The 23,479-nt window shown below is 33.8% G+C and overlaps 2 protein-coding genes and 2 long non-coding RNA genes across 9 annotated transcripts; 3 read left to right on the top strand and 1 right to left on the bottom strand.

The window, feature by feature from the left end:
* The first annotated feature begins 1,202 nt into the window (after nucleotides 1-1,202).
* LOC105336323 (uncharacterized) lies at nucleotides 1,203-22,984 on the top strand. 4 transcript variants are annotated; one of them, XM_066075018.1, is made up of 10 exons: nucleotides 1,203-1,330; nucleotides 1,449-1,626; nucleotides 1,714-1,832; nucleotides 18,928-19,023; nucleotides 19,138-19,167; nucleotides 20,461-20,493; nucleotides 20,592-20,787; nucleotides 20,936-21,013; nucleotides 21,112-21,195; nucleotides 21,296-22,984. In XM_066075018.1, the coding sequence occupies exons 1-10, from the start codon at nucleotides 1,227-1,229 to the stop codon at nucleotides 22,193-22,195; spliced, it is 1,818 nt and encodes a 605-aa protein (XP_065931090.1). In that variant the 5' UTR covers nucleotides 1,203-1,226; the 3' UTR covers nucleotides 22,196-22,984. The 4 variants fall into 4 exon arrangements, with proteins under 4 accessions (XP_065931090.1, XP_011438879.3, XP_065931091.1 ...); XM_011440577.4 differs by lacking the exons at nucleotides 1,203-1,330; nucleotides 1,449-1,626; nucleotides 1,714-1,832 and adding exons at nucleotides 18,174-18,306; nucleotides 18,429-18,606; nucleotides 18,713-18,831 and having other exon boundaries at nucleotides 21,296-22,385; XM_066075019.1 differs by lacking the exons at nucleotides 1,203-1,330; nucleotides 1,449-1,626; nucleotides 1,714-1,832; nucleotides 20,461-20,493 and adding exons at nucleotides 18,174-18,306; nucleotides 18,429-18,606; nucleotides 18,713-18,831 and having other exon boundaries at nucleotides 21,296-22,395.
* On the top strand, nucleotides 1,847-13,266 carry LOC136272718 (uncharacterized). 2 transcript variants are annotated; one of them, XR_010710749.1, is made up of 4 exons: nucleotides 1,847-2,013; nucleotides 2,116-2,145; nucleotides 12,407-12,519; nucleotides 13,152-13,266. It is a non-coding gene; the product is annotated as an uncharacterized lncRNA (long non-coding RNA). The 2 variants fall into 2 exon arrangements; XR_010710748.1 differs by lacking the exons at nucleotides 1,847-2,013; nucleotides 2,116-2,145 and adding an exon at nucleotides 2,440-2,690.
* LOC109618698 (integrase/recombinase xerD homolog) lies at nucleotides 4,942-11,124 on the bottom strand. 2 transcript variants are annotated; one of them, XM_034470861.2, is made up of 3 exons: nucleotides 10,204-11,124; nucleotides 7,840-7,923; nucleotides 4,942-6,913 (listed from the first exon to the last, which is right to left on the bottom strand). In XM_034470861.2, the coding sequence occupies exons 1-3, from the start codon at nucleotides 10,346-10,348 to the stop codon at nucleotides 6,744-6,746; spliced, it is 399 nt and encodes a 132-aa protein (XP_034326752.2). In that variant the 5' UTR covers nucleotides 10,349-11,124; the 3' UTR covers nucleotides 4,942-6,743. The 2 variants fall into 2 exon arrangements, with proteins under 2 accessions (XP_034326752.2, XP_034326751.2); XM_034470860.2 differs by having other exon boundaries at nucleotides 4,942-7,923; nucleotides 10,204-11,117.
* On the top strand, nucleotides 14,985-17,178 carry LOC136272717 (uncharacterized). The gene is made up of 5 exons (XR_010710747.1): nucleotides 14,985-15,111; nucleotides 15,274-15,306; nucleotides 15,500-15,947; nucleotides 16,038-16,139; nucleotides 16,350-17,178. It is a non-coding gene; the product is annotated as an uncharacterized lncRNA (long non-coding RNA).
* Nucleotides 22,985-23,479: the final 495 nt, after the last annotated feature.

The following is a 23,479-nucleotide window of genomic DNA, read 5'->3' as shown; positions in this document are numbered from 1 at the left end:
TTTACACGCATGTAACAATTCTTTATGTTACTCATTACCAAGTGTGTTGCTAACGCTTAGGGTGATAGAACAATCTGCGTCTAAACCCATCAGATTTCAGTATTTAACATGAAAGTATAATAAAACAAAATGAATACCAGTTACAATTTCATCACTTAGAGATACTTTTACATTCATCACCCGCTAATTTCTATTAGGTGTCTATATAATGAGATGTGCAAGCTCTCAGACTGATGTATCTTTGAAACAGTGGCGTCGGAAGCAAATTGATTTTTAGGGGGGGGGGGGGGACAAGACTTATCAGAAACCTTGACAAGCAAAGAAAAATGGTTTTGGTTATGGTTAAGTTACATTTTTGGTTAAGTTTAAATTAAGGTTCCGACGCCCATGTCAGTTATCACCATATGAAAAGTGTAATTGTGGTTTAAGGACGGCGGACCAAATTCATTTCCACAATAGATTTTTTATTTAAATTTTTATATAATGTTAATCATTTAATGGCGAGTGAAAATCAGTTTTTAAAAAAACATTATCATCGACTTCCTTATTTTACTGGGAGCGTTTCAAAATTTGGGTACGAAAATCCTCAGATATAATAGAAAGTAATGGGAATTTTCTTGGGTGTGGCATAAAAACTGATATTTTAAAAATACTGCAATAAATGTTAATATTAAGAAGTCAATTAGCTTACCGATGAACAGAAAAAAAAACGTTAAAATATAACAGACTTGTCGCAAATAGAGAAAATTCGGACTATTTTTTTTCTTATTTTTTTCTCCACTAAAAATATTTCGTCATCACAAACTATGTTTAGTAGAATTAAAATTTTATTATTTTCCCTTATTCTGATGTACGTAATCACGACAGTCATAGTCATAGCATATGCACGGATTTCTGCGCAGAGGTGCAAATCTTAAATTTGGTCCGTCGTCCTTGAATTTAAAATTTTCAGAAATTGCATTTGAACCACTATATGTCTTGTAAAATCATCTTCTTTCATAACGTTAACATCCATCTTTTATTTCTAATCAAATTCATTTTAAATCATGTATGAAAAGGTGTAAAACGAAAATATTTGTGATTTACTCTTCCTGTCTGAAATCTCAAGTCACCCATATGCCCTGATTTCTTATTTGCAGACGTTATTTAAATAGTCATTTATTGAATAAAGTTTCCAATACACATTCCTTATCTATGCATACCAGGACGTCAGAAGTGAAGTTAACATGTCGGATAAGCAAAACCTTTATAGCAGATCCGCCACGCTGTCGACACGATCAAAGAATGTCCAACTACTGTTTGGTTCTGGCAGCCCTACAGTAGACACAAGGTTAGTACACTGAATGGTGTTTTACCGATATTTTATTGATGAAAGTATTAACATGCAAAACCAAAGAAGAATTGTAATGATCACTCAGAGAGGTCGTGGTGATTGTTTATATACTCAGGTTAAATGCAGAAGAACGGGACATAGACATTCATGAGGCGTTAAGAGAAATAAAAAGACTGGCGATATCGGCAAAAGACAAATACGAAAAGGATCACAAAAAGAAACCGCAGAGCAGTCATGCATACGTATATGACTGTCAGACTCTGATTCAGACAAGCATACCTATACTAAAGCAAGTATGTTCACTTAAACTTGACTTAAAGAAGGTAAAGTTGTCCTTAATTATTTTACATTTGCATGTACATTCGGGACCTTTATTGCAGTTGCTGGGTATATACACTCTCGAGGAAGAAAGTACCCGGGAGCAGGTGCTTGCCGAGGAAGAGAACTTCCGTCATGGCACCAATAGAGACTTTAAGAAATGGAACCAAGCATTTGAAGGGTAAGCAAAGGTGTTTTCGCTAAAAAGTAATTAGATAGAAATGCCCTACTTGATGAATTGTCATCTTCTTCTATCTATTAATTTATTTTTATTCAAAAAAAAAAACATACGAAGAGGAAATAAAGAATTTTAAACACGAGGTGGATATTTTGCAACAAGAAAAAGACGCTTTATTTCGGAGGTAAATCGCCTGTGTAATCGAAACACAAAATGATTTTAAGAGTTTAAAAAATGATTGTTTGTATAAAATCAAAAAATTATAATTCAGATTTTGTGTTTTTAGGTTGAAAGAAATGGAAAAACAGGTATCGAGGTAAATACAACTGCGCACCTGTAAACGTTCATAGGCGACATTGAAATTATACTAACCAGATCTACGTGTATACATTTTCTGTTCGTTTGCATGATACAAATAAGTCTTACTCGATTCTCTTTACAGAACGTGCATGTAATTGTTTAATTTGTCGATAGATGTGTCAGCGATCAGCCAATTTATATCAACAAATTTCTTTCAACATAAAGAAAAATAGAACATTAAAACTAAACCATATATACCTGGTTATTCTAAAAAATTTAATTTACATTTTTTATTTTTAAAAGAAGAAAAGGGAATCTTTTAAAGAGGTATTATGGTCAAACATTTTTCATTCGGACTTCGAAACGATAAAATCACGCAAAAACTTACAAATCAGAGTCACTATTTCAGACTGAGCGAAGTTGCAGGCGCGCAACTAAGGGACAAAAATCCGGGAATATCCGACCTGAGCGACTCAAACCGTCCCCTGAAACTGAATGAGAAGATAGGTGGCATGCTGTATGACAAAAAAAGAGCGAAAACTTTTAGGGAAGCAACCTCGGGTAGTATAGATTTAATTTTGATCACTTCATGATCACTTGGATTATGCTTTGGTAACTCAGAGGAATATACATGTATATAGAAAAAATCTTTAAAAAATCTAAAAATCTTCTCAAAAACTAATCAGTCACAAAAACTGTAACTTGAGTAGAAGGATTTTCAGGTAGTGTAGATCCAAATTTGTTCAAATTACGATCCCCGGGAAAGGGGAGGGGGGGGGGCAAAACATACAAATATAGAGAGTATTTAATGCATTTAAAATAATTTTTTCAAAAACCAATTGCTTAGGCAAGTTTTTACTTTGCGTTGTAACATAGCTCTTCAAGTTTGTTCAAATCATGATTCCTGGGGGTAGGAAAGGACCATAATGTGTGGTCAAATTTTTACAAAGGAATATATAGAATAAAAACTTTAAAAAGCAATATTCTTTTCAAAACTTTATTGGCCAGAAAAGCTGTAACGTATCCCCCTCAGGAAGTGTAAATTCATATTTTTTTTTTAAATTTTAAAATCATAATCCCCGGTGGTAGGGTCGAGCCATATTGGGGAGGGAATTTTACATACATGTAGGAATATACAGAGACAAATCTTCTTAAACACCAATTTGGCGAAAGCCTGATTGCAAGTTGTCAATGTTATAATGTTATTATTGACCATTTTCTTCTTCAGAATTAGTTTGATAGAAAGTGGTTATGGTTATATGTTAATGTTTAATAAAAATTGTTCTCGTTTTAGTTCAAAGATATAATTGAACAGATAGACATGTATATTAGTCCAATGGTTTTTTTTTTATCTTGGAAAGAAATATAAAACAGAACTTTTAGACTTTGATATTTTTTAAAGGAATTTCAGCTAAAATGAAGAATGTGAGGAAAGAGCTAGAAATATATTATAATGATACACAGTACTTATATTTCAATTGAAGCATAGAGTAAATGTAGAAAACCTTAGTAACTGCACAAGATAAGTCTGGATCATGTCTTAAATAAGAGAAGAGCAATTAAAACATCAAAATATCTATTTAAGATTTAAATTTGTGTATAATGTATACTGATATGCAAGCTGAAATTACTGGTATACATTTTCATTTATTATATATGAAGACTTATTCAAAATATTTATTTGACAACATCAATATGATGAAAGAATATTATAGAATTTAGTACACTGTACTTCTGAAACTTCAGTATTTTATTCTTTACAATAATTTTTCACCAAAAAAAGAAGTTGCATTCGTACATCGTTTGAATACAAAATTTTACACTCAAGTAGCTTGTGTGTCACATTGCTAACCTTAGACGCAATAGCCATTGAGAAATCAACTTTTAATATTAAAAAAATATCAAAAATATCTGGACAGTTTTCAGTAAAGTATACATAAAAGATTTTCGAATGTTCAAATATTTCTTTAGATATTCTCAAGTTTAAAGTAACAGGATGATTTCAAAGTCATTTAATATATGAAGAATTGCAGATCTCTAAAAGATCCTCAAATTGCAATTATTGCATTTTGTTGAAATAGATTTAAAAATCTGAAATAATATATCTACCAACTGTACTGTATACCACATCATTTTTTTCAAAAATCAAACCTATATACAAATTTTGAGAAATAAAAACCCAGTAATTTTGATATTGCTGAAGGTTTTGCTATAGATTGATATTTATTAATAATATACTAATAAGTGCATTAGGTGTCTTTTACAATCGCTCCAGGCTGTACTATCGAATCACAGGTCCCTAATATCGCAGCCATTTGAACGTTGGGTCTTTATTTCAATACTAATGGAATCTTCAAGGAAACGTCCTCTATGACAGATCGTAGACTTCCAAAAATCTTTTTAAAGCTTCTGTAAACGTGTCCTTCGAGAGCATATAATCCTGGTGTGTGCCATTGTGGCAACAACACTTTTAATACACTACAGTTGTCATGGTGCCATTATACCCATGAGAACTGTCTTTTTCAGCAGAATTTTCTAAAAAGTGTCAGATATGTTATCAAGCAATATTTCATTACAATATACTTGACCTCTAATAAAGAAAAAATTGATTTAAAAATAACATTAACCCATAAAATATTTTGAAAGTATGTGTTTTTCCATAAAGGATTGATTTTTTAAAAGCATACCTGTATTTTGCAAATAAATGATGAAATACCGATTTATAAGAAGATCACATGATATGGATTACTCATATCTGTAAGATTATCAAAAGACTACTGAAAGTGCTAAATAACATAAAATACAATACCAGTAAGAATAGACCAAAATTTTATTAAGTAATGGCGTAAATTGGCTACAGTGGTTCTCATATAATATTGCAACATATATACAACAGTGGGACTGCCGAACAACTGGCTCGCCCCCAACTACAACATTTCCATGTGTTGTCCCTGACGGGTAAGTAGCATGCTGGGTAAAACCGCAATCATGCTACCAACACAATGACAACAATAAACTATATATTTACCTGATAGCTATTAAATCTTTATATTAACTTAATGTTTTAATAAATTGATATTTTTAAAAGAATTCAGAGTCTATGTTATACAAACCAACAACAACTTTTCAACAAAACAACATTCAATGTAAACCATCATAGTCCAAACTTGGGAATTGAAGGTGACGATTTCGCAACTCTTTCCACAAACCAAGTCGGATGACGAATTCTTAACCACTGTACCGAAAGTCTGGAAGCCTGAAATGAACAAAAAACAAACCCAGCAGAACTTTTGCCAAAATATAAATAAATAAAATGGGTAGGGTTTGGGTGGGAATAAAAAATTATCTTCATCAACTTTAACCGACCTCACTGAAGCTGATCAAAATAGAAAAGGAAGTGACCACGTAAACACGGGTTATCAACCGTAAACAAAATATATTTCCGGAAAGTCAACAATGTTCCGAATAGTACAAAGATAGATTTTGAGAATGTTAATTATATAAGTCCTAGGTAAATTTTAGGATTGTAAATAAACTTGCTTTGATAACGGCACATATTTACAGACAAGCTGAAATATGTGCTATTATCAAAAGACTACTGAAAGTGCTAAATAACATAAAATACAATACCAGTAAGAATAGACCAAAATTTTATTAAGTAATGGCGTAAATTGGCTACAGTGGTTCTCATATAATATTGCAACATATATACAACAGTGGGACTGCCGAACAACTGGCTCGCCCCCAACTACAACATTTCCATGTGTTGTCCCTGACGGGTAAGTAGCATGCTGGGTAAAACCGCAATCATGCTACCAACACAATGACAACAATAAACTATATATTTACCTGATAGCTATTAAATCTTTATATTAACTTAATGTTTTAATAAATTGATATTTTTAAAAGAATTCAGAGTCTATGTTATACAAACCAACAACAACTTTTCAACAAAACAACATTCAATGTAAACCATCATAGTCCAAACTTGGGAATTGAAGGTGACGATTTCGCCACTGGGGCTTCCTGAATGAATGTGTAAATATGATTACACAATATTCAGGCAGCCCACCGCCACATAGTGGGGTAGGAACCTTCAATTCTATACCACTGTAGCCATAACTAAACCTAGATATTCATATTCTCCCCTTCATGTCTTGACCCAAGTTGACTTCAGAGTTTATGAAACTGGGAAGTGTCTGCTACTCCCGTCCCTAACAAAATATTCTAATGCCCCCTGAATATTGTTCAGAAAGAGGTAGTTTCCTAGCTTAGACAAATGCACACCATCTGAACTGTAGAGGTTTTGGGATTTGCCAATAAACTGGGGGTGTCTAATTATTCTCCCTCCACAAGCTAAAACCTCCTTCGCAGCTAACCTATTTACCCTATTTCTAGCTTGCTCCATACACCTAGGCCTCTGGGAGTACCTCCATGTTATTCGCGGCAATATGAAGGACCAGACAAGCTGACAGTCAGGGAAAACTGATGCCATAAGTCTGATGTCCCACTTGACCCTGTACAACAATTTAGACAATGGAATTTGGCCCAAATCATTGCCCCCACAATGCATAACAATAAATTGAGGAGAATCTTGCAATGTAGCTAGGTACCTCACTTCTTGGCCACATCTACAAATTTTAAACCCCCATACCCCTGCCACCATAACTCAATCCCCATGCTTTTCAGTCCAAGACTTGTTCCCCCAGGTCTTACTCTTGCTTCAATGGCTGCATGCTTTATGATTGAAGAACCAACTATCCGAACACTTGTAAGATTAAGCTCTGAAATGTTAAAGAAAGTTAACAAAGAGGTGAAAATTGTGTGAGTGGTGACCGTATGTATGTTTGAAAAACACTAGATTTCCACCTTCCTGCAATTTTGATTTCCTCATCAGACAACCCTCGCTGAAAAGCAGTAGTAGCTGCACCTATTCTAAATGAGTGAGATTTGTAAAAGTTTTTATCTAAACCAATAGCAGCGATTGCCTTATCTAAAACTGCAGCAAACTGATATCTTGTCAAAGGTTTTCCCCCATAATGACAGAACAAAGGACCTGACAACTTTGGTCGAATCTGTAAAAAACTTAACATACACTTCACTGGGCAAATGCAGGAGTCATAGGAGTTGAGCACTATTGTTGTCCCCTTCCCTAATTGATCTGTTTTGGAAGACTTTATTGTAATGGTAAGCTGGTTGTTATCCAATCTTACATCATTAATACCAAGTATTGAATGAGAATCATTGCCCTTACTCAATACTATTTCTCCTACTCTAAGGAAGGCAAAGAAAGCCAGGGTATATGCTGCAGTGAATAATTTAGATTCATAAGTATTAGAACAAATATTGCACAATGCCCCAACAATTCTACCAAGAATTTGCTCTGTAATTGGAAGCCTACTATCTGCTTTTCCCTTCAATCTCCTAAGCCCATCAAGTAACTTTGAAACTATGAAACTATTGGTTGTGTTAAGATAACCATTGATTTTGCATTGATACCCAATGGCTGCAATGTAATTTCTTGCTGTGGATTCAGCATAGCCATTTAATGACAGATGAGCTATAAAATTCACAATATGGTCTTGAGGAGGTGGCCAAATATTTGAAATATTAGCTTTAATTCGAAAATGTTCAAATGCATTCAACCCTGTGCTATATGCAGATGTTGTATTAGGCGAAATGGCTGCCCTTAACAATCTAGATGCTTCACCTGCAAGATTAGCCTCCGAAACTCTAAAGGGATCTTCTCCGGATCCTTCTTTGCTAGTGGTGCCAATCGATGAAACCTTTCCCACTGTTTGCGAGAAATAGCATCTGATACAGAATTATCTATGCCAGGAATATGTTTAGCTTTAAATGTAATATTAAATTGCATCAACATCAAGACCAACTCCCTGAGTAGGGACATGATTCTCTTGGACCTTGAAGACTGTGTATTAATAATGCTTACTAAAGCAATGTTATCAGTATAAAACTGAATTTTCTTAGAACTGAAGTGCCTAGCCCATGTCATTACCGATAATACAATGGGAACCAACTCAAGGAAAGTAATATCACTCATCACTGCTTCATTCTCCCAATCAAGTGGCCATTCAAAATACATCCAACTATTTTGAAAAAAACAACCACAGCCCAGACCAATAGATCCCGCACTGTCAGTATACAGCTGTAACACTCTCGAATTGACCCATTCCTGCTGTGGAAAGAAAGTTACCCCATTAAAGTTATCCAAAAAACCAAGCCACATGAGCATGTCCTCCCTAACTGCCTTAGATAACCTTATCTTAAAATTTGGGTTAGCTACTCCAATTAAGGCATCATAGAATCTCCTATTAAATGCTCTGCTTCCCCTAACAGCTTTACTGAAGAAGTTTAATTTACCAACTAATGATTCTAGTTCCGTCCTTTTGACCTTCTTTCTATCAATCAAAATTTTTAATAAACCTTTTAATTCTAGAATCTTTGATGTAGGAATTCTAATACACCTTTGGACAGTATCAATTTCTAAACCAAGAAAAATAAGAGAAGTCACTGGACCCTGTGTTTTATCATCTGCCAGTGGAATACCAAATTCATCACATGTTTGCTTAAAGATTTCCATCAAAGTCCAACATTCTCCAGTTTGTTTTCTTCCAGCAAATATGAAATCATCTAAATAATGTTCTAATGTGGATAAACCTGCCTTTTCTTTAACAACCCACTGCAAAAAAGTTGAAAACTTTTCAAATATAGCACATGATATTGAGCAGCCCATTGGTAAACACTTGTCAAAGTAAAATTGATTCTTAAACTTAAATCCTAGCAAATCAAAGTCCCCTGGATGTATTGGTAACAAACGAAAGGCATTTTTGATATCCACCTTACCTAACTCAGCTGAGGGCCCTAACATGGCTATCATATCAACAACTGTATCAAAAGCAGTATATTTGACTGAGCATGTACTTGGATCAATAAAAAAATTAATTCCCTGTGATGGAGGGTATGACAAATGAGTTATCATTCTCCAGCCACCACTGGATTTGGGTACTAAGCCTATAGGGGAAATATGAATATTTGGCATTGGGGGATGTGAAAAAGGACCCATTACTCTTCCTTCTCTAATTTCTTTGCATATTTTGTCTTCTAATTGAGCTTGGAGTTGGTCAGCTGATAATAAATTATTCGAAAAAACACCAATTCTAGGACCTTGATAATTAAGCATAAAACCATATGTAAAACCTTGAAAAATTTCATTTGCAACCTGTCTAATAGGATACTTGTCTAGATAAATAGACATATGCGAGACATTAATTGGGGTGCGACTTAGGTCCCATAAACCTGGGGGTTGAAAATCTAGAGGGTCTTGTGAAATTGGCTCCCTGTGGTCTAAAGCCTTGCTGATGTCCTGGCCTTGATGCTTGTCTAGGGCTGAAAAAGGACTGCCTATTTGACACATGTATGGACATAGGACAGTTAATCATGCAGTGACCCTGCCCACATTTAATACAACTGTGGTCATACACACATTACTTTTTAAAGCAGAATCCCTGGAAATTAAAATTGTAACACTTATTCCCATTGTAGGCCCCTGATGCTGAGGAATTTTGCTGCCCACCTACCATGTACATAACCCATAACTCAGAGTCGACTGAAGCCCAAGACTTAGCAGAATCCATTGCAATTTTTAACTGGAACTGTTCATCATACAACTTCCAACCTGCCGACCTATCAGCCCCTGTCCTAACATCATGCATATATTTCAGCATGTCTTGAAATTTGCTTACATGAACAGATGTAAATACACTAACATAGATCAAGAATGCATCCGTCCATTTTTCAATGGAGGTTATTTTTACTGCAGACCTTGATTTACTGACCATTTGACCATCATTTCCAACAACAAGAACTCTTTCACTAACTGTATCTTCAATGTTTGAATTTTTCAACAACAAGGCCAGATCTACATATTTCCCTTCAACAATTTTCATTCGTAATGATTCGCTCACATTGTGCCCCAAAGAAAATTGAATGGAGTTTATCGGTGTTGGTGTTACACCCACCGTTTCTATGCTAACGCTATCCAACACATTAGTACCTTCAGCATGCTCCACCGGAACAAGATTCGAGGTCTGTGGTACATCCATGGTGGCCCGGTCCTTCTTCCGTTTTCCATGGTTGGTGCGCGGCTCGACTTCCACGTGCACGTCGCCCTGCGGCTGACTTGGTTTTCGTTTAGGCATTCTTAATCTTTGCAAAAGGGGCTCAAAATTAAAATAAAACTGTTCAAGAGACAAATTTAATTGAGCATTCCAACTAATTATAATTTTTTACGTGATTTTAACAAACCATACGATGGCCGCATGGCATATCCTACCAGATATTAAATCCGTAAATATCTCTAAAACAAATAGTCATCGGCGAAATATAATAACACAATGATGACTGTAAAGTTAATATCAACAACTTGTCTGTGTATAATTATAATATTAAACAAACTGACAAATAATAATTCAAAAAAAAATTATCTTCATCAACTTTAACCGACCTCACTGAAGCTGATCAAAATAGAAAAGGAAGTGACCACGTAAACACGGGTTATCAACCGTAAACAAAATATATTTCCGGAAAGTCAACAATGTTCCGGATAGTACAAAGATAGATTTTGAGAATGTTAATTATATAAGTCCTAGGTAAATTTTAGGATTGTAAATAAACTTGCTTTGATAACGGCACATATTTACAGACAAGCTGAAATATGTGCTATTATTTTGGTGCCTTACATAGAATTAATGAAAAATGAAGTGATCGAACTATAAATGAAAGCATAATTCTTTTTTCATTTTTTTTCCAGTTCATTACTGCATTTATAACAAGAACATTAATACGTCATGAAATATACGTAAAACAAGGTATCTGTGAGTCAATGCTCACTAATAATATCGCTCTGATGTGAATATACAAAATAAGCAAATTAAATTTATTATCACACATAACGGGAAGTTGACATCAAATGTTTTTTAAAAATTAATTCCAACGTATTAAAGAAAGTCTTAAATTGTTATTTTCTTCTTAAAAGGGCGTGGTCACGATTTTGGTCATATTTTATTTTTCTGTTTTTATTATTTACAATGCTTTATGAATGCATTTCTAATAATCAAATGAAATTTGAGTGCCCGTCGATGAGTTTTAAGCAAGATACAGGGCTCACAATTCTTCTTCATGTAAACAAGGCTCGTGCCATGTTTTTGTTTACATTGGTTCAATATACCAGTAAAAATCTTTTTCAATGTGATTTGTCTATATTCTTATTCATTTGAAGCATAAATAAACAGTTCCTAACCTCTAACACATTCATTTTAGGTCTAAAACTTGAATTTTCACTTCAACGTTCAAAATGTAAACAAAAGCTTTGTTTACAAAGCGAGGAATTGTAAGCTCTGTAACTTGCTTATAACTCAACAAATGACACTCAAATTTTGGTTGCCTATTAAAAATGCCTTACTGAAGCATTTTAACATTAAAATCGAAAAAATAATTTTTGACCAAAATCGTGACCATGCCCCTTTAACACCGGTCCGATGCTTTTTAACATAGTTTAACGTTTAAGTTTAAACTTAAAAGAAAATGAGCAATTTCTAGGGACTTATTCTGCGATCAAACAAATATTATACTAAAATTGAAGATTTGGTCGCCTGCAGTGGCATTCGTGGCGTTAGAGATCTCATAAAAAAGATTCAAACGAAACAAAAGCACAGTTAGCTGTGGAAAAATCCTCTAATTGTTCAATACACAGTTCGACTAATAGTTTGTTTGGGTGGGGGTTTTTTTAGGGGGGAGGGGGTGGATGGGTTGGAGGGAGGGGAGGGGTATTGATAAACAGTTTTGTGAGGATAGAGACCTCAAATGATTAGTGTTTTTCGGTTTTTTTGCATGTCTGTTTACTTTAATTTTAAACGGGGCGGGGGGAGATTGGTATACACAATTTTAAACACTGCATAATTTCTTCAAACAATGTAGGCTGGCTTAGATTAACTGGCTCGTCACATGGCGATACATTTTCGTTCTTAGACAATATACAGGATATCATAATTATAAAAATGGCTTAAAATTTGATCCAAGAGGTAACAACGGATTCTAAGAACTTTTGCACCCCATGAAAAAATTGTTTTCTTTTCCATAATTTCTGAAAAAATCATAATCATCTTATTTCGACAGAAAACGCTGTGTGCAACATTCTTAAAACATATGGATTATTGTAATGGATATTCCATGTAATCCACGGATTTTTCATATTTTAGCTTCTGCAGATTGAAGAAGAGAGGAGGCATCGAGAAGAAGCCGATGCACAGAGAGAGAACGACCGCCGGGAGACACAGAAAGAATTCCGAAGTTTTAGCAAGGGTTATGATCAGTATGTTAGTTTATTTCTGATGAAATCTTTAAAATATACTTTGAATTGGGGTGAGAGTTACATTTGATCAAGAAACTGTCATGTACATTTTGGGGCGCCAGCGGGGTGTGCTTATTTATATTCAAATATTTGATTGACAATGACTTTAATCTGTCATAAAGCCAAAATTATCACGTCATAATACTTAAAGAATGATTCCTTATTCCTACTTTGTAAAGTGTCGTGATGACACAAAACAAAGTAAATATCTTTAGTTTTGATTTTTAATTGGTGGCATCATAATCACCAAGGAAAGTAAATATTTTTAATTCTACATGTATTTGTAATCAAGGTCATGATTACACAATGCAAAGTGCATTTGTTAATATTTTTATGTTAATTTGACAACTATCAGAGACATTAAAAATTAAGATAAGAAATGTCAAATGACAGAATAGCGTTATACTATATCAAAATGGATTTAAATAGTAATCCTTTCGTTTCTTTAATTTAAAAACGTTTACTGATAGTTTTGTATATAATTTATAGATGTGAAAACTGAAAAATGTACGGCTACTATGACATATTTACTTTGGTAAAATTGCCCATGTTTGTTGATTAGTGAGGTAAATAAATAATATTGATTCTTGCAGGAAACGAGACCGTTCAGATGAAGTTGCAGCAATAAATAACAAACATAAGAACAAACACGAAGATGAGTTTGTCAGGCAATTCCGGTACGCTGTTAGAAAACAGTTTTAGAAAAGAAAAAAGATGATTGATTTTATTGTTTATTGTGATAGGAAGTACTTCACAATATCTAGGCGTTCGATATAATAAGCATAATTAATTATTCCTGTACAGACAAGAAGAAGAAGAAGAAGAAATCTACGATAAAGAACTCCACAATGTTTTACGGATGATTAAAACGCTGGCAGTTAATGCTAAACAGGACTTCAAGAGGAAGAAGGTGTACCGATACTACTGTGAGGAGATGATTGACAGATGAATACCTGGCCTCAAAAGGGTAATACAGTGGTCTATGTGTATGGGCAGTCACACGCCTACATAGAAGGGGATTTCTTGTACATATACTTCTAGATCTTACCAACCAGAAAAGGACATGAAAAAATATTATATCAGTGTGCAATAATTATTTATTATGCTTACATTAAAAAACATGTACTTGAAAAACTTAAGACTGGCCTTGTTAATAAACATTATATTTTTTAGGGGGCGGGGGCGTTGATATACTGTTTTGTACGGAGAAGAGATCTCAAGAGTTTATCGATTTGTGTTTTTTGCTTGTCTGGCTTTTTTATGTTGGGGGGGGGGGGGTTAATTGATAGATACAGTTTTAACCACAGTAAAATGTGTTCATAGGCCGACTAAGATTAAATTGGTCGTCAGGTGAAGTATTATTTTCGTACCTATACCTTATGTAGAATAAAAGGATAAACTTTATTGTTCTAAAGTTTCTAAATTTTATCTCATATGTCACAGCAAAATCTATGAACATTTGCACTCCGCAAAAAAGATCTTTTTTTCTTTTTTATTATTTCTTAAACCATCACAACTCCACAAAAAAGGATGCGAGAAACATTATCAAAAGTACATTTGATGATTGCAATGGAAACTCTATGTAATCCACGGATTTTTTTTATTTTAGCTCCTACGGATTCCTTCACGAGAAGAGAGGAGGCATCGAGAAGAAGCCGAGGCACAGAGAGAGAACGACCGCCGTGAGACACAGAGAGAACTCCGAACTTTTAGCAAGGGTTATGATAAGTAAGACACTTTGTTTCAGATGTGATTTACTGTTAAGAGTTATAAATTTCTATTGGGGGGGGGGGGGGGGGGGTGTTACCATTTGATCAAGATACTGTCATGTACATTTTAGGCAATGATCTTATTAGTTATTGTATCTTTATATATTTACATTTTCCAGTGTCTTTGTCATGGCAGGCAATAATCTTATCAATGAGTGAATCTTCTTGTGTTATATTTGTATGGAGTCATAACACTAAGCAAAGTATTAAATTTCATTTTAATTTGACAAGATTAGAAATGTCAAAAGATAAAATAGCATAGCATATAAAAATGCACATTTTAAACAGTAATCCTTTCTTTGATTTAAAAATATTATTTTCTAGAGCGAGTACAATTTATGATGTAACAAATGTACGGCTACAATGACAGATATACTTTGGTAAATTTTAATCTTAATCTTAATTAGACAACCATTAGATGCAAAAAATAAATCAAGATTAGAAATGTCAACAGATAAAATAGCATAACATAAAAAAAAAATGCACATTTCAAACAGTAATTCTTTTATTTAAAAATATTATTTTGTAGACTGTGTACAGTTTAAAGATGTATTAATAGATGTAACAAATATACGACTACTTTGATTGATTTCCTTTGGTATAAATGCCCATGTAAATGATTATGGAGATAAGTAAAGAATATTGATTCTTGCAGTGAACGAAACCGTACAGATGAAGTTGCAGCACTGAAGATCGAACACGAAGATGAGCTCGTCAGGCAAAACAAGGAGCACGATGATGCCATGACAGCCCTGAAAAGAGAACATCAGAGGGAAGTGGATAGGTTGTACAACAGACTATAACATTCAAATTTCGTAATTTTAAAATGTAGATAACACCGATGGTTGTTCGATAATGTACTATTTATTTATTTTTATTTTGTTTTTTTACTACAATTCCTATAGTCGTTAAACAAGATTGTATTTTATAATTCATTATGATCTAGGTTGCTAGCTGTAAAAGAAAAACTTCTTACAAGGTATGCCATTGCCATAGCGGAAAAACGTTAAAAAATATATATCGCTAGTACAGTATTAAAGAATTTATTATAATGGTGGCTTGACAATAAAAACAAATGATATTGCTAATATACCAGTAGTCAAAGTTTAAGTCATAATCTGACTGGAAAAAACACTGTTATTGTCACACATATTCTCAATATTAATGTTCAGACTATGCCAAACGGCCGGAGACAAACTGAGGGAAAACAACCCAAATTTCTCTGATCTCAGTGACCCGTATCGACCCACAAAGTTGTCGGAGATGTTCTGTGAACTGTACAACAACCAGTGGACGGACGCCATAAAGATATTGGAGGTGGATCGCCAGGAAAAACGGGTGGTGGAGACCTTGCTAAACATATTAATGCTCTCTCTCTCTCTCTCTCTCTCTCTCTCTCTCTCTCTCTCTCTCTCTCTCTCTCGTGATGTTTTATAGGGAATAGGTGTCGTTGAATGGACCATTATTTTCACCCGAATTTAGGTAGGTCAGTTCATTAAACGATGAACCATTCAGATGTCATTTTAAGATTTTTTATTTCAGAAATGCTTCGAGCTATGTAAGGAATCTTCGGAATCTCAATTATCAAGTCTAAGAGACGCCTGCTGTGGAAATGTAAAAGTGAACAAGTTTAATATAAGTAAAATATAAATATTACTAATTGTTATTAATTTCCTAATCCAAACTAAGACTCTAACTTTATTTGTTTAGAACGACAACGATAACAATTTAGTTAAATGTGCTACAAAGAAAGCTAAAGAAATGCGGAGGGAAATGGCAACTTGGACACCTAATGGATCAAGTATTTATTACGTAAATCTTTGTTGGACGCATGGACTACTTGTACCATACCCCACACTCATTTTTATTCAGAAAAATTTCTTGCACCCAAGTAATTTATTTTTAAAGTTCTTAAACGACAATTTTTCTTACGGTGTAATGTTGTTTACTAAAAAAAATTGGACCTAAATAGCCTAGTTGTTAAATTTCTAAAACGACAATTGTTCTTATCTTATAATTAAGGCACTTTGGGAAAAATTAGAGGAAAGTTTTGGTAAGGACGATGTCGAAAAATGCAAGTTATATATCCAAAAGTGTGTTCAGTGTTGCTGGTTCATGTGCATGCAAGATCCCGCCTTGCAATTGACTGTCTGGACCATTGGAACTAAAATGGATTGTTATAACATGACATCCTTCACTAAGAATGGCCAGTATGTGGACTTCAGTGTTTGGCCTGCGTTATACCTTCACAAGGACGGACCACTGTTATCCAAAGGAATTGTACAAGGAACAAACCAACCAAGCTACTGTTTAGTCAATTAAATTATTCTGGTTAAACCTTTAGACAGGTTGTGCATTGACAAGAAAGGCAAGCCCAATGGAGATTATAACTGATGTTGTAAACGTGCATATCTTGTTTTACTGTAAACATTTAAAAAATCCCAAAGGTTGTTCTGAATTTCTCTTGCCATAAAACAGAAAATACAGCATACAGGATGAGGTCGATATTAATTTCTCCTAGACATAAACTGAGATGGTTTTCAGGAGTTCTGGGGAATCTGGAATTTTCCCTCACCTTATGACTGATTTGTTGTTGAACGTCAGCGTATACATTTTTGTCACTAATGCCATTGTGATATTGTGATATTTATAAGTGTCAAGATTGATAAAGCTTATATAAATATAAATACAATCTCAAAGTCTTTATATAGATTTGGTGTACATAGCAGTTTACAAATATTATGTAAAACTTTAACCGTACATGTATGTACTGTGTGTTAGCTTTTTATCTAATTGATGATCATGCATTATGCATTAATACAATAACATATGAATTAGAAAATATACATTGTGATGTGTTGATTGTTATAATAATGTGTTCATAGAATTGTTCGTGTTGGAATTTTTTATTATTTCAATGCCAAACTGCGAAGAAGCCATCGTTAGATCAAGGAGAATACAGTCAAGACATTTTAACTTTGATTTCGGTGAGAGAGATTTTCACTGTTACAGGTAATAATTGTTCCGACGTGTTCGAAGCCTTGAAGCAGAATTAGATATTTCATGGTTTATAAGATTTTAATAGAAGAAGCATTTTTGACTCGGTTTAAACTTCTTAACAAGATGAAAGTGAATGGATTCTAAATAAATTTCTTCAGTCGATGAATTTATAAATATTTTAAAAACTAATGCTCTATTGAATGCCCCATTTTACAATTGCGTTGGACGAAGATACAGGCAATGTCTAACCATATAGAGATTCTTTATTTTGGAAACTTCTAGATCCATGCATACATATAAAAACTTGATAATAAATGTATTTGGTCCCAATACTTCTTCAATATTAAAACAAAATGAATGTACTTTCATCCTTAGAGACACATTTGCATCGATCACCCCGTTGAATATCTGTAGGGCGACGAGTAAAGCCTTGTCAAGATTGAACATACGTCGTCAATTTGTGTAACAGACTTTAAAAAAAAGTCTTTTATTGATCACCAGAATCAGTCTTTATTGATATCTGTTGTCTTGCTAAATAATGAAATGTGCAAGCTCTGAAGTTACAAGTATCTATCATGTTTTAATACGAAATAAATAATTTAAATTTGAACCCATTGAACAATCATAAAATTTGTAAAAACATGCTTTGTTCATAGTGTTCTAAAAATGAAATTTTTTATCGATTCATTTAATATCATATAAGATAAAGTAAAAACGACGTTCCTTGTGATTGACTTTTCCCATCTGAAACCTCTATATATTCGTCTGCCCCACCTCCTCATTTACATAGGCTATTTAAACGGCCGTATATTACGTGAATTTTACAACACACAGTCCATATCTCTGCATACCTGGGATCCGGAAGTGAAATCAAGATGTCGAAAAAGCATAACTTTTTCAGCAGATCCGCCTCGCTGCCATCAAGATCAAAGAATGTCCAACTACTGTATGGTTCTGGCAGCCCTGCAGTAGATACAGGGTTAGTACATCGAATTTCGTTTTAAAAGAATTTTAATTAATGACGGTATATGCAGGCAAAACGAAAGTAGAATATTAAAGATCACTTGTAGAGGCCGTGGTGATTGTTTATATATTTCACAGGTTATCTGCAGAGGAAAGGGAAAAAGGCATTCATGAGGCGTTAAGAGAACTGAAAAGACTGGCAATATCGGCGAAAGACAAATACAAAAAGGATCGCAAAAAGAAAACTCGGAGCAGTCAGGAATACGTTTATGACTGTCAGACTCTGATTCAGACTAGTATACCTAAACTAAAGCAAGTAGGTGCACTTGTACTTGCCCTAAAGAAGATGATATAAACTTTAATATAAATACCAGTATCCCCTTATCCTTTGACTTTATATACGTCAGGGACCTTTATTGCAGTTGCTGGGTATAAACACTCTCGAGGAAGAAAGGGCACGGGAGCAAGTGCTTGCAGATGAAGAGAACTTCCGCCAAGGCACAAGTAGAGACTTCAAGAAATGGAACCAAGCATATGAAGGGTATGAACATGGTTTTCGCTAAAGTACAAAACAAATAAAAATTCTATTATAATCTAAATTCATGTACTTTTTTTTTTATTATTTCTATGCCTTTAGAAAGAAAAAGTATGAAGATGAAATCAAGACCCTTAACAATCAACATAAAAAAGAGGTTGCTAGTTTACTACGAGAAAAAGAGGGAATCTTACAGAGGTAAATCATCTATTAGGTATAAATGTAATTTAACTTAAAAAGGTTTAAATAAGTTCATAGTTTGTTCATAGTTTGTTTAAAAATTAACAATAACATTCAAATATTCTGTTTTAGATTGAGAGAAATGGAAAAACATGTAGCGAGGTAAGTACACCAGCATACAATTAACATTCTTGTAATTAACAGTGGTGTTTCTTTGATCAGATCAAAGTGTATACATTTTCTTTCTTACTGTTTCATGATACTTGTAAGTCGTTTTTTTTAAAGGGGCATAGTCACGATTTTGGTCAAAAATTGGGTTTTTTGTATTTTAATGTTTACAATGCTTCATAAAGGCATCTCTAATAGTCAACCAAAATTTGAGTGTCATTCGTTGAGTTTTAAGCGAGTTACAGAGCTTACAATTCTTTGCTATGTTACAGTGGCAGGTGACTCAAAATAGATGTTTTACTCTTAGATTATGACAACGGAAATAAAAAGAGGTACTCGAGATTTCATCATACAGAAAGTTTCTCATAAGTCATCACCTATTAATTTACAGGTCATTAAAACTCATCCGGAAATTGCACATGTACATGTGTATGTAAACAAAACGAGTTGTTTTGGACATTGGTTTAGTGTCACGTGATTGCGTTTTCTGTCTAAAATAGTTACAATAGGACTGACACAGTGAAAAAAGAATTTTTAATTTGATGTATTCGATTACTGTGGGAAGAGATATGCATTTATAGAGAATACATCTTAATAAATATATAGTTCTTGAAGACATCATATTTCAATGAGAGGTTTCCGGCTCATGATGTATGCCAAGCTGCAGTATTTACCTTCCTCTGCGCTTGCGTGGCTATGAAACGGAAGGAAAACTCAATATTTTTGTGTTGGTCCAACGCGTAATTTTATTTTTTTCCTTTTTCATTTGATTTATTACGAAATAAACAGCAATTTAAAAAGTTCACCGGGATATGAAGTTGGTTGGTCACGTGATCACAACTGTGAAGCCCGAAGTAAAAATTCGATATTTGCTGAATCATGGGTTTGTGCGTCACCTTGTCCCTTTAACAAAGTGTTAGGAACTGTTTATTTATGCTTAAATTCAAAAAGAAGTGAGACAAATCAGCTTGTAAAAGACTTTTTACTAGTATATTGAACCTATGTAAACAAAAACAGGGCACGAGCCATGTTTTCATGACAAATAATTTGAGTCCAGTATCTTGCCTAAAACTCGAAGTCTGACTCTCAAATTTTATTTGATCAGTAGAAAAGCATTCCTAAGGCATTGTAATTAATAAAAACAAATAGAACTTGACAAAAATCGTAACAACACCCCTCTAACGGAAAGTGCAAGTAACTGTATTCTTGTCAGCAATCAAGTTTATTTAACGTTTTTCTTTCAACACAGTGTTTATTCATTCTCAAATTCTAAATATTTCTTTTTAGTCTAACCGAAGAAAAGGAGAATCTATTAACGAGGTATTTTGTGATCACTTTGAGTGTTAAGTCACACTTGACCCTTAAATTATAAAATCAGAGAGGGAAATTAAAAATCCATTAACGTTTCGCTATTTCAGACTGAGCCAAGTTGCTGGAGCGCGATTAAGGGATAACAATCCGGGAATATCCGACCTGAGCGATCCGAACCGACCCCTGAAACTGAATGAGAAGATAAGCGAGTTGTATGACAACGAGTGGACGGACGCTATAGAGATCCTGGAGACAGACAAGGGCGAACAACCCGCCATTGGGACTTTATTAAACATCGTTATGGTAACATGTGATATTATTGTCTTTAACTTCCAAAAACTAGTTTTATGAGATGTTTCTATAATAAAAATTAAAAACATTAATTAAAGTCTAAATTTGAAAAGAAAAAAATAATAAGTTTGAAACTGACAAAATTAATTTTTTACTACAGAGGTGTTTCAGAATGTGTCAACATTATGCCAAATATCAACTTACTACCATTACTAAAGCACTGATGCTTGATGAGAAGGTATAATATTTAAACAATTCAAAAGTAGTCTTCTTTACGTTTGACTTTACCCTTTTAAATAAAAGTCTGTTGAAAATAATTATTTGCAAACGCAATAGGTTTCAACCTCGGTAGCAAAATGCGCAAAAGACGCACAGAAAACCTCTTCCGAAGTGGTGATAAATGAATCAAGTCTGCATACGGTAAATAATTGATTAAAAAGACCTTTGTATCATTGATATCATACAAGTATGACATGACTATTTCGACCACTTACCGGGCTTTTTCACTACTTTATTTCAGATAGTATGGAAGGATATGGAATCAACATTTGGAAAAATGGCCACTAAATGTGAACCTTTAATTAATAAATGTGTGCAATATTGTTGGTTGATGTGCATTCAGGATCCACCGATGTGTTTAGTTGACTTTGGAAGAGGACTGGAATTCAATAGCAACGAGATGAGGTCTTTTACAAAATCTGGAAAATTTGTTGACTTTGTTGTATGGCCAGCTCTTTACTTACACGAAGATGGCCCTTTGCTCTCCAAAGCAGTTGTACAAGGATCAAATCATCCAGCTCAACAAAATCAGCACACGAATCAGAAAAGGCAACACAAAGATTCTATGATAATGAATAATGAAGAAAAGATAAAACATTCAATGCCTGATCCAAAACAACAGAAAACAAATGCACAAACTCGTGGACATTTGGAAAGAATAAATGATCGTGGTAACCAGTCTTTCAATTCGGAAACACAAAGACAGTATCAAGACCAATATGATGGAGTGTACCACGAGGGAGGCAGAATGGATTCGCGGGATTATGATAAAAGCAAGTCTTACCTTCCTCCTTTGCCAAACAAAGGTGGCCATGGACAAAGTCGACCACCAAACCATCCTAATGACCGGAGAAATCCACAAGTACCACAGGGAAGTCCAAAACATGCAAATTCTGGAATTCCATCTACAGTGTACAAAAGACAGGAATACTGGCTAACTGCCGCGAATCCAGCTGGACATGGACAATATCACTATAGTGTACATGCTTCTCAGCCATCTTACGGACACAGATATCCAACTGAAAGCTACAAACACCAGGACACTCAATATTCTCAGTCAAAACAAAATGCACGCTACAGGAGTCCAACAACTCATACACATCACACAGAAACACATTCGTACAAATCTACTGAGTTATGACTATGAAATGTTAATTTATTGCAAAAGTTTTTGATGTAATACACATCTATATTTACATGTTTATATAAGACATTTATTAAATATTTTTTTAAACCGATTAAATAAATATGAGTGGAATAGATATAAGTGTTTCACTAACATTTAAATTTCTAAATATAAATATAAGTAGTGGAAAAATAAAATCAAAGTACTGAAGTATTGACGGTATTTGATTTAATTGAATATTGTTCACTTTAAAATCAAAGGTATGTAATTTTATATGCCAAGTAGTTTCTTATAGCTACACGTATAATTGAATAATTACGCACATTTTCTTTAATATGAATTACAAACTGTACGATGAATTATGTATCAGTATTCGAAACTTTTCTGAAAAATTGTATCCAAGCAATCTTGAACTTTGGCGTAGGAGTACATACGACTACCAAATATATCTAATTTGTTTGTACCATTTAAAATCTTACTTCATTGTTTTTTCAAGGTATTTATAAATAAGCTTTCTTAAAAACAATGCTTCTGATTACATTACATCGAAATTATCGATTATTTTAGAGTACTTAAAAGTAGTAAGTCTTGTTAGCGGTGATGATTTGTGCTTAGGTCAATAACTGTTTCTATATTACTATTAAAATAATAGACTTGAATTTTGGGGCTTTAATACCGAGAAATCAGAAGAGTACTTTCTTTTGATTTATATAGTTTAAACATCATTGGTACTTGAAGATTACCTATTTGTTTTTATTTTGTCGCAATCTAGCTTTGCTAATTAATTATCAAGGAAAACTCCGGAAATCATCTGATTTTTTTGGATTTTACAGTCTTGCGCATGCGCATTACATTCACACTAAATCACGGGAGGCTCCTTAGTTTATGTTTCCACAATATCACATTTGCATGAATAAACTCAGAAACGATAAAACAAATACGTGTAAATTTTCATTGGAACTTTGTCTTATATTCTGATCAGTAAAGGAAATACGAGAGAAAACTCTAACTCAGTGCATCTATTATGAAAAATCCCGAGAGTTCTGAATGTCAGCATGATGTGTCAGTTCGAAGTGAGTAAAAAAGTTGGTGAAAAAGTGTTTAATTCTTCATTTATATGAACTAAAGTTTTAGATGAAAGGTATTAAGAGCCTCAAAATGGTTTGTTATTAATAATTTAACTGCTATTTTCAATGCAGCTTCATTTATTTTCTCCAAAATTGTTTCGGAGCGATTCTGCAAATTTTTGCTACATTACGGGTATCTGAGAGGCATTTTAACTCTGGTGAAGGCCTGTCC

The sequence above is a fragment of the Magallana gigas genome, chromosome 2, assembly GCF_963853765.1.
Source record: "Magallana gigas chromosome 2, xbMagGiga1.1, whole genome shotgun sequence".
Taxonomy (NCBI): Eukaryota; Metazoa; Mollusca; class Bivalvia; order Ostreida; family Ostreidae; genus Magallana; species Magallana gigas.
Note: the sequence above shows the minus strand (reverse complement) of the source record. Positions and strands in the feature narration are given on the sequence as shown.

Coding starts and splice junctions, on each gene's coding strand:
- LOC109618698 (XM_034470860.2), bottom strand. CDS start 10,348: ATGCCTAAACGAAAACCAAGTCAGCCGCAGGGCGACGTGCACGTGGAA. Junction 7,924..10,203: donor TCCGGTGGAGCATGCTGAAG/GTACTAATGTGT, acceptor TCTCGCAAACAG/TGGGAAAGGTTTCATCGATT.
- LOC105336323 (XM_066075018.1), top strand. CDS start 1,227: ATGTCGGATAAGCAAAACCTTTATAGCAGATCCGCCACGCTGTCGACA. Junction 19,024..19,137: donor AAAGAGGGAATCTTACAGAG/GTAAATCATCTA, acceptor ATTCTGTTTTAG/ATTGAGAGAAATGGAAAAAC. Junction 21,014..21,111: donor CACTGATGCTTGATGAGAAG/GTATAATATTTA, acceptor CAAACGCAATAG/GTTTCAACCTCGGTAGCAAA.